The 13,948-nt window shown below is 49.8% G+C and overlaps 5 protein-coding genes across 6 annotated transcripts in view; 1 reads left to right on the forward strand and 4 right to left on the reverse strand.

Annotated features, from left to right (window-relative positions):
- LOC117579389 (neurobeachin-like protein 1) overlaps positions 1-13,948 on the forward strand; it is a 30,327-nt gene that overhangs the window by 7,006 nt on the left and 9,373 nt on the right. For both annotated transcript variants that reach the window (XM_034265259.1, XM_034265262.1), the window contains one exon: positions 4,649-4,956. In XM_034265259.1, coding sequence (XP_034121150.1) covers positions 4,649-4,956 — 308 coding nt within the window. The remainder of the gene's footprint in view (positions 1-4,648; positions 4,957-13,948) is intronic.
- On the reverse strand, positions 139-3,910 carry LOC117579390 (pollen-specific leucine-rich repeat extensin-like protein 2). The gene is made up of 2 exons (XM_034265263.1): positions 3,729-3,910; positions 139-2,368 (listed from the first exon to the last, which is right to left on the reverse strand). Exons 1-2 carry the CDS (start codon positions 3,759-3,761, stop codon positions 185-187), a joined length of 2,217 nt encoding a protein of 738 aa, XP_034121154.1. The 5' UTR covers positions 3,762-3,910; the 3' UTR covers positions 139-184.
- LOC117579398 (cuticle protein 7) lies at positions 7,159-8,129 on the reverse strand. Its single transcript, XM_034265277.1, has 2 exons — positions 7,793-8,129; positions 7,159-7,724 (listed from the first exon to the last, which is right to left on the reverse strand). Exons 1-2 carry the CDS (start codon positions 8,033-8,035, stop codon positions 7,320-7,322), a joined length of 648 nt encoding a protein of 215 aa, XP_034121168.1. The 5' UTR covers positions 8,036-8,129; the 3' UTR covers positions 7,159-7,319.
- On the reverse strand, positions 10,040-10,663 carry LOC117579400 (cuticle protein 21). The gene is made up of 2 exons (XM_034265280.1): positions 10,557-10,663; positions 10,040-10,487 (listed from the first exon to the last, which is right to left on the reverse strand). Exons 1-2 carry the CDS (start codon positions 10,569-10,571, stop codon positions 10,146-10,148), a joined length of 357 nt encoding a protein of 118 aa, XP_034121171.1. The 5' UTR covers positions 10,572-10,663; the 3' UTR covers positions 10,040-10,145.
- Positions 11,011-12,139, reverse strand: LOC117579399 (larval cuticle protein A2B). The gene is made up of 2 exons (XM_034265279.1): positions 11,985-12,139; positions 11,011-11,925 (listed from the first exon to the last, which is right to left on the reverse strand). The coding sequence occupies exons 1-2, from the start codon at positions 11,994-11,996 to the stop codon at positions 11,383-11,385; spliced, it is 555 nt and encodes a 184-aa protein (XP_034121170.1). The 5' UTR covers positions 11,997-12,139; the 3' UTR covers positions 11,011-11,382.

Raw genomic sequence — 13,948 nt, forward strand, 5'->3', positions numbered from 1 at the left:
ACTCTCAATTGGGGAATCTCTCTATGATCCAATCCATAAAATTCGCACTTCAAACTATCCCTAGATGATATTTTATTGATTTATTTTCCTTAAACTAAATCTTTAAGTCTAGAATCTAAGTCTAAAAGTTTAGCAAGTCTTCAGGCTTTTGCCTACTACGGTTTCCGCAGATTCCTCTTAAGATTTAATATAGTTTGTGGTTTTTTGGCAAGTTCTGGCGGAGCACATGGATGTTCCGATTCCTCTCCATCTCCCTGTCACTGTGCGGACTCTTAAATAGCGTCGTATCGAAGACGCCTTTCGTGGTCCGCTGGTTGGCTAATGCCGGCTGTAGTGCTGCGAAGGAGGCTGGTCTGGTGGGTCGTGTTCCACGCCCTCCATAAGTGGAGAACTGCTGGTGTGTGGGCGGTGAAATGGTGCCATCATAGTAGCTCTTCGAATGTGACTTCTCAATGGTGACGCTGGTGGAGATGGGCTCGGGTGTCTGACTCGGAATGGAGGCAGTTTGCGTGGATCGATAGCGTGAGGAGCCGCGATTCCTGCCGCGTGTATGTGTGGTGGTACGTGTGGCTGGCGTGCTTGTCACTATTGTAGGTATAAAGGGAGTGCTGGAAGCGGTACGCAATCGCAGCATCGGACTCCATGGTGATGGTGTGGTTGTCGTAGATGTTGTGGGTGTCACAAAGTTTACAAATGTTTGCTTCCGCTCCACATAGTGGGAACCATTTGCATCGGCATCGGCATCAGCTTGATCTTCCCTTATATGTCGATCCGAATCGTAGGCCTGCTGCAGTTCTGGCACATCCAGAGTGTGCTTGTTGGGCACTCGTTTGCGCTTGCGTCGCTTGGTCGAGCTCTTCGAGCTGCCCGCCGCATGGGCATCCTCCTCGGCAATGTCGTTGGGCACTGGAATGGGCGAATTCTCCGAGAGTATGGGTGGATAGGACTCCTGCTGCTCCTCCTTGGTGGATGCCTCGAAGGGTATGGGATCGTAGATGGGCACCTCGTAGCTGGACTTGGGGAAATCAAAGCTGGGAAATTTGTGGTGTGTGTTCAGAGGCAGCTCCTGCGAGGGCGGCGAATAGTCCTCGGGCGGATAACCCTGGCTGGGATGGTTGGGTTGTGGTTCAGGCTGCGCGTAGCTATTCGAGGGATAATCGAAGGAAGGAGGATGCTGGGGCGGTTGCGCATAATCGGAGGAGGGAGGATGCTGTGGCGGCTGGTTGTAGCTGTTTGGTGAATGTTGCTCATAGCTGGGAGGACGATGCTGTGGGGGCTCTACATAGCTAGAAGAGGGATGCTCTACATAGCTGGAGGAGGGATGCTCTGGAGGCTCTACATATCCAGAGGAGGGATGCTCTGGGGGTTGTGCGTAGCTGTTGGGCGGATGCTGCTGCACTGGAGGCTCGGCAAAGCTGCCCTCGTGCGGTTGGTGGGGCGGAATGTAGCTCTCGTGGTGGTTGGACTGGTAGGAGGTGCTGATCTCAAACGCAGGCGGAGAGTAGGCAATCTCAAAGTCGGAACTGTGGACAGGTTGTGGCTTTTGTTTCTGCTTTGGAGGCTCGGCAAAGTGCTGATGGTAGCCAACGTTGGGAATCTTTTGCTCGTAAATGGAATAGGAGTCGGGATGAGCGGCAGCGGGAGCGGGGGGATGTTTTGGATACTTGGAAGAATGCGTAAAGCTGGGCGGCAGGTGGACGGGCACCGGGGCCGGAGCAGTGGGTATGCCATAGCGTGTGGAGGGCGGCTTGGGAGGTGGTGGTGGCTCGTAGTGGGAAACGAAGGAGTGATCTGCTGGCTGATAGCTCTGCTGCAGTGGTGGCACTCCGTACTTCTGGTGGGGCACATGATCGAAGGCAGAGCTGGAGGAAATGTGCGGCGAATCCAGACTAAAGTCGAGACTGGGGAACTTGTGGGCTCCGTACAGATCCGGCACTGGCTCCGGCTCAGGATCGTGGCTGTAGAAGTCGAGATCCATGGACTGTGCCTCGTAGCTGGAGGTGGGCAGCTTGAAGTCGCCGCCATCGAACTTTAGATGCTGGAAATCATCAATGGAGAAGTTCGGCTCCTCGATGTGCGACGCTGGGAACGATGGCTTGTGGCGGTAGCCATGTCGGTATCCATGACCGGCAGGCGCCGGCGGCCCGTACTTCAGCTTCGATGGTGGTGGGCCCTTGGTGCGGCGTCGCTGCTTGGAGCGTTTGCCTGGTACCTTGATCACAGAGTAGGGCGGCTGGCGTCTATATCGGATGAGTTTCTCTGCCGTAGGCACCGGCTCCGAGCCAATCTTCGTGTTCGTCTCCGTCTGGTGGCTACTCAAATGTGTAGCGTTGGTTTCGCTCAGGGCGAAGGGCAGCCACACTGACAGCTGTAATGAAAGATCAGAGAGCAAGGGGAAATGGTTAATCTTCCGCAAAAATGTCATCAGTCGAATGAGCATCAAACTTTCTCCCCCTTAAATGTTGTCATCTGTCTGCTGAATGTGTGTAACCTTTGACTTTCCACCAGACCCAGACCCAGACCCTCTACACTGCCCCCTCTGCTGTCTGCCGTCACTCCACTCTATATGTGATGACTGTGGCTTCCGCCTCACTGGTTGCCTGCCTTTGCCTTCCTACGTAATAAAGCCATGTGCCATAAGCAGCACCTTCGCGCGCGTTGCAGTTGCAGTGGCAATCGAGTCACGAGTCTCAGGTCTGCCCAGGCAGGCTCCTCGTAATTGTTTGCATCGATCGATGTCGCTGTTGCCGGCTGGTTGCATGCCTGCCGCCTGCTGCTGGCATGCATTGATGATCTCACGCAATCCAACCTGGAGGAGCCAAGTGAAAGAGAGGGGATCTCAGGCAGCGGGCCGCAGGGAGCTGGTAGCTGGTAGCTGGTAGCTGGAAGGAGCTTTAAGCAGTGAATCATTGAACCTGAACGCTGGCCCAGGTTCAGTTTTTCAGCTTTAGCTTCAGGTGTGCGGGAATCCACTTTTGACGCTGTTTGTTTTGCTCTTGCTTTGGACTGTGGACTGGGGAGTGTGGAGTGCCTGCAACTGGAGTCTAGGAAACCTGCGGGACATGTCTTTGGCCATGGCTTGACAAAGGCTCAATGCACCTTGGAGTATGTGCACGGCATTTAAATGCAAATTTTAAAATATTATACGGGAAATATTTTGGGCTTCCTTTAAACTTGGTTCACATAAGAGTAGTTGCAGGTTTTAGAAAGTGATATTTGTTTAATTATTCTTTGGAACTGATTCGTAGAGGATCCAAAGGGCCCTCCTTTCAAACCCTACATTTTTTTGGATTCAGCCGAGGAAAAGTTATAAAAGCGCGAGAATTAAACTAGATTTTTGTGGTATTTGGTACGATATTGTAGACTCAACCCACTAGATTTGTTAAATATTATTTGAAACAGGAGGTGTACAACTCTGAAGCTGTGAACTACGAGGGTACCATCAATCTTGTTAGATTCGAAGACATTCCACAAACTCTAGTTTAAATTACTAACAAAACTTTTCTAAAGATTAAATTGTATTTGGTACTTTTTCACTGTAGGAAAGTATAAATCCTTCACAAGAAGTCTCAAAAAGTAAACAAATAATCATAGTTCTAGGGACTCTTCCAATGGTTTATCACTCAATAGTTTAAACTGTAGAAATATCTCTTCGGTATCTCTGTGTTTGCCTCCACAACATTTATGTGCTCGTAAATGATAAAGTCACTTCTTATTTAATCGCTTACAAAACAGGCAGTAAGCCACAACAAATTGCACATTTTAAAGCGGTAGCGACAAAGTGGCAACTAAACTTTAGACGCATCAAAAATTAAACAAAAACAAATTTCAAAATCGACGCAAACATCCACGAAACTTTCATTGGGCTGTGAATCCGAGTTTTAGTTTGAAGTTTTGAGGCTTGAATCGTATTGGATTGGAGCTTTTCCTCGCTGCTGACTCGCCGCACGACTAGTCGGACTTTCTTTCGGCAACTGAGCTGAGAGCCAAGAAAGTGGTCTGGTTTTGTGGCTCGAAGAGGCGCAGCTGGAACCAGTCGTATGACAAAGCAGCAGAGACCACCGACTACCGACTACGATGCACCCACCTGGGGCAGAGATTTTACCAGAAACATTTGAATCGTCTTTGCCTCTGCCGACTGTTTCGGCTGTTTGCTGCCCAGTGCCCTGGAACGATTGCCGACAGGGGGTGCGCAAAGATTATGCAAAAGAATCACCACCTATGGCGCTTCCATTCTCCACACGAATGCGGATGCCTGCCCGTAGATCTCCCCATAGATAAATCCCCCAATTTAGTGTATGTTTTTTGAGAGATCGAAGATCGAGTTAAACTTGTTTCCCCAAACCGAAATCGAGCTCTTCCTGTGGCCACTTCATGCTCCATGCTCCATCCTCCATGCAGATTGAACTTGAACCTGAACGGACGTGACTTTGAATTTGACTGGAGTGGAGTGGAGTTGGATGCAGATGCAGATCGAGAGACTCGGATTCGGGTGCGAACTAGTCTGGTGTGGAACACGCACGAAGATCGCTTCGATTCGCATCGAATGAAAGCGAAATCAAATCCGAACCGATCGTAGCCTGGCTGTCAATCTCGATCAATGTCCATTCATGGTGGATTCATTCATTCATTCGTCTGGCACTTTCAGGTAAAACCGCTTTACGATCGCTACCAGCGCGACATCGAGCTGCATCTGTGGGAGCCCATCAATCGCTTCTGGGCAGAGTGCTACGAGGCCTGCAAGGCCGCATCCAAGCAGCGTGCCACCTACCAGACAGACAACCGACGGCTCTTCCAGCAAAAGATCTACATGCCGTGGAAGGTGCGGCAGGTGGAGGAAATGCAGCGCCTACAGGCAGCGGCCCTGCACCACAAAACGCTCGACAGCCACATACGGAAGCGATGGAAGAGGGCCAAGCGTTTCTTGTACGGCCCACGAGGCCCCTGGTATACCGGGTGAGTCTCTTCAAGCTTAAAAAATCCACCCATTTGTCTATCTGTACCCGCACACTCACTCCCTATATAATCCATTTTAATGCCATCATTATGAAATGACGCGAAATGCAGCATTTTAATTGCATTGCGCGCCTAGCGACAATTGTAATCGAGCGTGCCAACGTCTTTGGTTACATATAATTATTATTTTCAACGTTTATATGTATGTATAATATAGGTATACTCTAACACATAGACGCATTCACGCTTTTGTCTTAATTTCACTTTGAAATGCAAACAAATCCGTCTCAATTGTCAGCAGCAGAGACAGAGACAGAGTCCCCCAATGATCATCAACACTCTCGGCAGGTGGTAGCCGGCAATACGTTTAGTGGGTTGCCGAAACAATGGGTGAAATCTATTAAAACTATGACACAAATCCACGCTAAACCGATAAACTGTTATGTAGGTTTGAGGCTTGAGCCGAAAATCGTATTAAAAATTAATTTAAATGCATAAATATTCGCCAGAGATAATCATTTAAAGAGCGGAGCCCAAACCTTGATAGCTCACACTAGAAGTCGAAGATTATGCCTGCAGAATTCTTAAACTAGATTAACCTTAAAGTTGAAGCTGCTTCTTTGAACTATTTGAAATTATTCAGAATTATTATCCCAATAATTATAATCTTTCTCCCTTGTGATTCTTTTCTCTTAAATTTTTGCCTACTTTTACACAGTTTTATGTCCATTGTTGGCATATTTTTACCGCTGCACCTCGCGCCTGTCTATTGTCTTACACTTTCGCCCATTCCTCCGCCTCTAGCGCTGGCGCTGGCTCTGACTGTGGCTGTGGCTGTGGCTCTGCCTCGATCGCCTTCAGCGCCCATGCCGTGCGCTGCGATTAACATTTTAATTTAATTTTATTAAATCATCAACGGTTTTAAATGTCGAATGCAACAAAGGCCCGTCCCATTATGCAACTGCAAATGTAACGAAAATCCATTATGCGATCCATACATTATTAAAGCAAAACAAATATGCACATCGCTGTCTGATTAGGTGCGGAGTTCCATGCTGCCCATGCCCCATGCTACATGCAGATTAGATCCGATATGCAATAAACCAGCGTGTAATTGGAGGTCAGTTCTAGCATAGATCCGTGATCGATGTTCGGGCTTATCCCATCCATTCAATTAGAGAACGCAACGCAGGCGAGCCAAATGCCAAATGGCAATCAAAATTCAAGTTTTGCATTGTGGCCGGCTGCCAATTACTCGATCCGATCGATTGCCAATCGCAGAGTTCTCTGAGCCCATAAATCTCACTTTAGACCACTTTGCATTGACGAATGAATTACGCAGTTCGATCCAACGATTAAGATGGTGTGGTGAGGGGGGTTGTGTTCTTTCTGAGTGCGTGGCTCGGACCTTGAGCGATTCACTTGCGTTGCAGCAGCAGCAGCCGGACCAGAGACCTGCTCTAAGGTCGCCGCACGCTCACGGGCAAATGCAAAAACCAGCTTCAGCAGCAGCATTCGTTGCATTAAATCGTTCCAAATCAAAGCTTGGACGCCGCTGACTCCACGCCGATTACACGGATTAGTGTTTAGTGAGGCAATTACCCGAGCTATAATTTGTGTAGATCCGTCTATTATTAATGAAAGTACTTAGCCTCTGCTGATCCCAACTAGTAAGTGGTTTAGCTTTGAGGATTCCTCAAGATTAGAGTACTTAAAGTTTAGCTTCTGTTTCATGACGCTGCCAGCAGTTTAGAGCCACTAAGAATTCTTATCTGTAAATCTCGAGGGGGGAGCATCAATGTGTTGATTGTTTTTGCACTCTTCTCGGTCATTCTCTTTTGCACCATTGCAAGGGTCCAAAGTCCACAGCTAAAACTCTACCTTCGATGGGAACTCGAACTCTTTTAGGCTTTCCTTTTGCATTGCTCCGCTTCGATTTATTGCAATTCTAATCGTGGTTTCCCGTTTAAATAAGAACTGAATTAATAAGAACTTTCAATGATTGAATGTTTTTTGGGGGTTTATAGAGTGTGTTTTATCGCGGTCAAACAGCCTTAAGATTAAGAAGACAAGAAACATAAATGAAAGGTCTCGAGAATGTGTGTGAGTGTAGATGAGGGGGAACGCCGGATCCGAAGCCGGAATCTGATATCTGTTATCCTGGAATCCTGATCCGTGCGCCGGTGAATTCGTATGTACATATTTCGATATATCGCTTTCATTTCAACTAATACTACAACTATCGACTACGATCGGGCCGTGACCCCATGGGGCCACGTGGAGGAGAAGTTTGTCGCGATGTGTCCGTTTGCGGGGGTTCGGCTAGGGGTCGGCAAGTGTTGTCGGCTGATCGTTTCGTTGACTTAGTGATAGCCCAGGGGCGACAGAGCGGGCAGAGCCAGCTTGGGCAATGCCGGGCCATAGGCAGGACCCAGAGCATGGCCGTAAGCGGGAGCCAGAGCTGGACCGTAGGCGGGACCCAGAGCATGACCGTAAGCAGGGGCCAGAGCTGGTCCGTAGGCGGGCAACTTGGCCACCAGGGGAGCGGCGTGCAGGAGCGGTGCCGGTGCCAGGACCTTGGCCACGGGTGCCACAGCCTTCACCACAGCGCCCTCGCGATGGACAACGGCATTGAATCCGTGGACGGGATCAGCGGTGTACTCCACAATGCGACGGGTGCCGTCGGCCTCGATGAGCGAGTAGGCGCCTTGGACCACATCGCCGCTGCGGGACTCCTGCTGGCTCTTCACATCGCCAGTCGATTGATCCTGGAAAGCAGAAAGAACAGCGCGGATTAGGACCACAAAGGGATCACCTACGGGTGGCCAAAACTCACATGAACATCGTAGCTGAAGCTGTACTGGGGATTGGGATCGTATGGCTCCGGAGCAGCGACTTTGGCAATGCCCACCTTGGCCAGGGCAGGGTACACTGGAGCCGCCAGCTTGGGCAGCAGTGCCGGCCCGCCCAGTCCAGGATACGAGGGATACGCTGGGTAGCCGAGGCCAGGACCCGGCACCACAACGGCCATGGCAGCGGCCACCAGGGCGCTCAATACAAGGATCACCTTTTGTGCCATTCTTTTTGGGGTTTTGTAGAATTGCTGGAAGCTGGAAGCTGGATTGCTTGATGCTGGATGCTGGAGTGCTGCTGCTGCTTGGCTGACAAATGAATTCACTCTGTGGTTCTGTAGCCGCTCGACAATTGCTTTTTATAGGCCTACCAGAGACACGAGAGACTCAGACACTCAGATTGAGGCCCGGACCCAGACCCAAGCCCAAAATATCCACAAGCAAATCTGCCACAAAATGCAGGGGCAGCCGCGGCAGCAGCAGGGGCAGCAACAGCAGCGGTCGCCGCCTGCAACAAATATTTATGCAAAAAGCGCAGAAAAACAACTAAAAAGTGCGCACGGCGCATGCGTGCCTCAGCCTGCAGCCCCATGCGCCATGCGCCATGCGCCATGCCCCGTGCCCCAAGCCTCTCTGTCTATGAGAAATATTTGGATCGATCGTTGGATCATAGTCGCAAAGCCCAACACGCGGCGACAAATATAAAATAATTCATTTTTGCGCTGCCCCCAGCTGCTGGGAGGGAGGAGGATCAGGAGACGGTGATCGGTCGGTCACCAGCGTTCACGCATGTCTGGGCGGGAGGACGGTGCTGGACAGCGCCCAAAACTGGCTCTGATGGTGTCTCCTGCTGCTGCGGCTGCTGCTACTCTGCGTCGTGACAAAAAAGTTCAATTCGAAAGCAATCGCTTTTGGGGCGGTGGCCGTTTGGCCCGGCAACCGGGTGGCCGGACGACATCAGGTGTGTGTGTGGCGTGGCCATAAGATTGGGGCAACGCAGTGCAGCAGAGCGACACACGCACCCAGCCAGCAGTGAGCAGTGAGCAGTCGGCAGTCGATTGTTGAAAGGTGTGTTGCACTTACGGCAGCGCCCGCAGCCTTCGAAACTGGCACAGACGCTGCTGCTGCTGCTGCTGCTGCGCCGCGCCCACCAAAAATCCCACCGCCAGCCAGACTGCCAGACTGCCCCACACTCCACACAACAGCAGCAGCAACAATTTTGTTTGTGTTCTGTGTACACGTACTTCTCCATGTTTTTCTCTTTTGCCATTGGGACAATTTTGCCCATTATCACTAATTTTCAACGCGCTCAGCGGCGTGGCTTGTTAGGCGTCGCAGTCTCAGTCTCAGTCGCAGTCGCAGTCGACGCTGACCGCAAACATCGCTATGGACATGGTCGGGCTTGCGTAATCCAAAATTGCATCTCGAGCCGATTTGTATACCCTTCAAGAGAGTCAAATATTTAGCTTGGATTCTCGTATTCAGAACTAAGAATTGTCATGTGACACTACCATCCTCAGGAATGATCAGTTGATTCTCTCGTTGTGAATGATAAGAAGCTAAATTAAGTGTAAAAGAGCTCTACAAATACCATTGGGTATTGGGAGCATGGGTAATCCCCAGACGAACCAAAGCGGCCCACAGACTTACCAGACTCTCAAGCAGCGACTATAAAAAGCAGCGCCTTTGAAAGCGTATATAAATGTCGTTGAAACCCACCACCGGGCTTAGTTACGTAGTGTGCGAATGGCTTTCATGCATTTTGCACTTTCAATTAAACTATTGAATAATTTGAGTGCGTGTCGAGCGGGCGAGTGAATGTATTTCGAATGTTGGAAGAGTTCTTTTGGGTGTGTGTTTCTGTGTGGAAGCACACGGCCAGCGGATTAGACCCAAAGTTTCGTTGCTCCCCCATTTTTGTGTGTGGCTCAGCTTTCGATCTTTCATTTTCTGTTGCGTGGGAATTTATTATAATAACATAAATTGAGAGAGGTGTCCCCATAGATATTGGATTCATGGATTAAATCTAAATATATTATGGCAAAATGAGTAACAGACTACCTTGGGTCTAGCTCATTGATTAAATTACCATACATTCTCGTAAATAAACTAGAACTTGAGTATTGTTTTGGTAATTAAAACCGTTTTGTTCGTGAGATGAATACCTAAGGAAAACAAGCAATTTCTAGTAGAACTTTAGCGACAGATATTTAATATTAAATAGCAACATATTCTCTTTGGCTTACAAAGTTGTTGTGTGATTTATCGGAACTATGGAACAGACAATAATTTAAGATAAAATCTAGTGATCCCAGCATAAGCTACGGGAAGATCTCTCTAACCCAGCAGCGGAGCTGCCAAGGGAGCGGCCACCACAGGGCGTGGCACTGGACCTCGCTGCACCACCGCATTGAAGCCATTGATGGGGTCGGCGGTGTAGAAGACAGTGCGCAGGGAGCCATCGGCATCGACTACCGAGTAGGAGCCCTTGACCACATCGCCGTCGCGTACTTCCTGCTGGCTCTTGCTGTCGCCGGTAATGGCATCCTGCACATTGTAGGCGAAGGCGTACTGCGGATGGGGATCCACCTCAGTGTTGATTGGAACTCCCAAGGGAACAGCACCCGGCAGAAGGGCACATTCAATGGCGGCAAACAGGGCGCAGCAGATGAGGGTAATCTAAGCAAGAGAACCAGGATAAGCAGGGGTTATCCACTTCTTGTGGTTGCGATTTAAGCTTGAACTCACCTTGAACAGGGCCATGGCTATACTTGCTGCTGATTTTCTTTGATTGGTTCGGTGTGGTGAAGGCTTGACAACGCTGCCTGTACTGTGGCTGGGTGCCCATGGATCGTGGTTTTAAAGGGCCACAGGCTGCCCTCTCCTCTGCGATGCCGTGCGTCGTGTGGCAACCGTTGCCAAAAACTTAACCCACTGACGTAAGGCCCACGATGTCTGGAATGGTGCGTCGTGAGGTTTCCCCACAAATAGAAGACGTGCCAGCAAATCCGACCCAACTTGCACAATGCTGCCTGCCGCATAGGTTAACGTTTCTTCTTTCGCCTCTTCCAATATGAATTGTGATAATTGTGGGCACTACGTGATTGGCATTCGATAGTCTGCCAGACCTATCCTAATACCCAGCCAGGGTATTGGGTGGAATGAAATGAATGGTTTTTTTTGTACCGAAACTTTTATTCAGTAAATGCAGAAACTAGTTCAATAATTAATTGGCGAATAGCCGGTTCCCCAGATTCCCAGAAAGGGTATCCCCTATATGTACATTTATGTAGTCTGTGGTGTCGAGTGATCAACGATCAGTAGGGTGATCAGTGATCAGCAGCTTCAGAATCGGAATCGGAATCGGGACCGGGAAGTGGGTCAACAGCACGCACGTTCTTGGGGGTTTCTTTTGCCCGTTAGAGCGGTAGACAGGGAGTTTAGATAGTGGAAAAGATAGTGGGGGGGGGCTAATTGGTGTATTAGAACTACTTAACAACAGGTCCTGGGCCCAGAGGGTGGCAGAGAGTTCGTCATGCTCCTTGGCAAGGTGCTACATTTGGTGCTCCCGCTCCTAGTAGTGTCCGCCCAGGCTGAGGCCGGGACCAGAGGCGTATCCAATCTTGGTGAGGGTCGGTACGGCGGCAACGGCCACCACGGGCTTGGCAATCGCCACGCCCTTCTTCTCGACGACCGCATTGAAGCCGTTAACCTTGTCGGCGGTGTAGGTGACCTTGCGAATGGTGCCATCGGGCTCGGCCAGGGAGTAGCTGCCATGGACCACACCATTGACGAGCGTCTCCTCCTGCTGCTTGGAGTCGCCGGTCTTGTGATCTGTCACGCCGTACGAGAAGCTGTACTGCGGATTGGGATCGTAGGGCTCGGCCACAGCCACCTTGGCCACGGCCACGGGAGCAGCCAGCAGCTTGGGCGCGGCATACGAGATGGCTGGAGCCGCATACGAGATGGCTGGGGCGGCCAGCAGTTTGGGTGCAGCATACGAGATGGCAGGAGCGGCATACGACAGGGACGGAGCTCCGTACGAGATGGAGGAGCCATAGGGATCGATGGGAATGGCCACTGCGACTGACAGGACGAGGCCAAGAACGAACGATGTCTGCGGGAAAGGGAATCAGTGGAATTGTCTTGGGTCTGAGCAGATCCTGGGAGGCTTACCTGGGCGAACATTGTGAAGGATGTGTGAGCGTGTGCGGTTATGTGGTTGCTGCTGCTACTGCTGCTAGGAGCTGCTTGTGTCTGCTCTGCAAGAACTCAGATCGAGTGTGAGATGCATTTTCCTCGATCTCTTCAGTTTTATATTCGACTCGGGCCACTGGTCACTGGTCACTGGCCTGCGTCTCCGTCCGCTGCTCCATCTCCTCCTGCACACACTCGAAACTGGACAATCTAATGGGCAGAGTGACAATTGCGTCTCATTTGGTGGCTGCATTTGCTCAGATCTGGATCTCGATCTCGATCTTGCACCCCAAACCTCATCTCTTTGTGTGATCGTTGGCTATTTCGTGTTTCTGGTGCGGATTTCATCATGACTCTGCTCCAACATTTTCTCAATGGAATAGCTATGGCTCCCAGCCAGCAGCACACCACTCACTCACTGTCCACCGATAGACCCAACCAGATCAGGCCATAACCATAATGTCTGTTCAAGAGCGCCGCTCTAGCTCTCAAATCTGAGCACTCTGAGCGATCGGGGAGACTCGTTTTCCGCTGCCCAATCTGGTTTCGTTTTTCGGTTTGGTTTTTTCGGCGAATTCTCAGTGAATTCTCCAAGCGAGCCGCCTAGGCCTCAGCCTATGCCAGAGCCTAAGCCTTACTTTTTCTGATGTAATAGCTGCCGCATATTGAGGCAGTTGCAGGTTGCAAACGGATAAAACAAGATCATTCATAGCGGTCCACTCGTTTAATTAGAAATCGAAAATGGAAAATGGAAGAACTTCGACGATGGAGCAATTACGCACTCGCTCGCGTATCCACCCGTTGCCGAAAATGTATCTCCAGCTAAATAATGCCATTATAGAGGGTTAAAACGATAAAAGTACCCTTTACTGGGATTGGGAAGGCTCTAAAAAAACAAAAGAAATTACAACTTCATGAATTAATGAATGAACGTTCAATGTATTAGAACTGAAACTTGCTACATTTATGGTTAAAAAGATGTCTTTAGTCGAGGAGGCATAATTTCTATCTAAAATGAATGTTCTCTAGTCGGAGAGAACTCTCTACGCTCGTGTCCAACCAATCAGTACCGAAATCTATATGCGGAATGCCAATAATAGAATATAAATCACTCTCAATAACTCTGCTGATCCATAAGCATAACAAATAAAATATACCCAAATATGTAAGAGGTACACGCCAAGCCTATAGCAGCAAACACTCATTTGCACTCAAACGCACACGCGCCCACATGCCAGAGCCCAGAGCCTAGAGCTCTGAGCTGACGAAGCCACTTAGCCAGCGTAATTGCCTCGACCGGGGCAAAAAGCCAAGCTTCAGGCATTTTGGAAGCTTTAACCGCAGCGACCTTGCCCACAATTGGCAGCAGCAGCAGCAGCAGCAACGGCAACTGCTGGCTAGCTACTGGTAGATACTATTTCATCTACTTTTAATTAATTCTTATCTTGGACACTTTGCTCGGGGGACTTGAGATTGAGCAAGGAACTGCATTTATGGCAGTAGATTGCATTCCATTCGCTTTGGATGCCAATTTGGAGGGGTTTTAGCCTGGTTTCCGGTGGCAACAATCCACGCTGACAACCGTTAGCTGGGAGAGGAACATTGCAATGCGAATCTGCTGCTGACAAGTGGAGTCTCTCTCCCACTCTCTGTCTGTCGCTGAACACGCTCCGAAATGAATCCGGAGCCAACAAGTCGCAAGGTCGTTGGTTGCACTTAGCAAAAGAGTCACGCGCTCGGTGCCATCCACCAGTTACAGCATGAAATTGATGGAGAATCTTTAAGCAGTGGCTGAAACTGTGGCTATTGGGTATCCCAGTGGCAGAAATTGCAGCTACTAGATTAGAGTGATCTGCCAGGGAACTGCAGGTGGTGGTTCCTGAAAGGATCTGCCAGCTTTAAGCTGATATTCCCTGAAGTGTGTATGACCTAGTTTACGCGTG

Source organism: Drosophila guanche, unplaced genomic scaffold, assembly GCF_900245975.1.
Source record: "Drosophila guanche unplaced genomic scaffold, DGUA_6, whole genome shotgun sequence".
In the NCBI taxonomy this organism is placed as follows: Eukaryota; Metazoa; Arthropoda; class Insecta; order Diptera; family Drosophilidae; genus Drosophila; species Drosophila guanche.

Coding starts and splice junctions, on each gene's coding strand:
- LOC117579390 (XM_034265263.1), bottom strand. CDS start 3,761: ATGTGCAATTTGTTGTGGCTTACTGCCTGTTTT. Junction 2,369..3,728: donor TGTGGCTTACTGCCTGTTTT/GTAAGCGATTAA, acceptor CTTTCATTACAG/CTGTCAGTGTGGCTGCCCTT.
- LOC117579398 (XM_034265277.1), bottom strand. CDS start 8,035: ATGGCACAAAAGGTGATCCTTGTATTGAGCGCCCTGGTGGCCGCTGCC. Junction 7,725..7,792: donor GCTTCAGCTACGATGTTCAT/GTGAGTTTTGGC, acceptor TCTGCTTTCCAG/GATCAATCGACTGGCGATGT.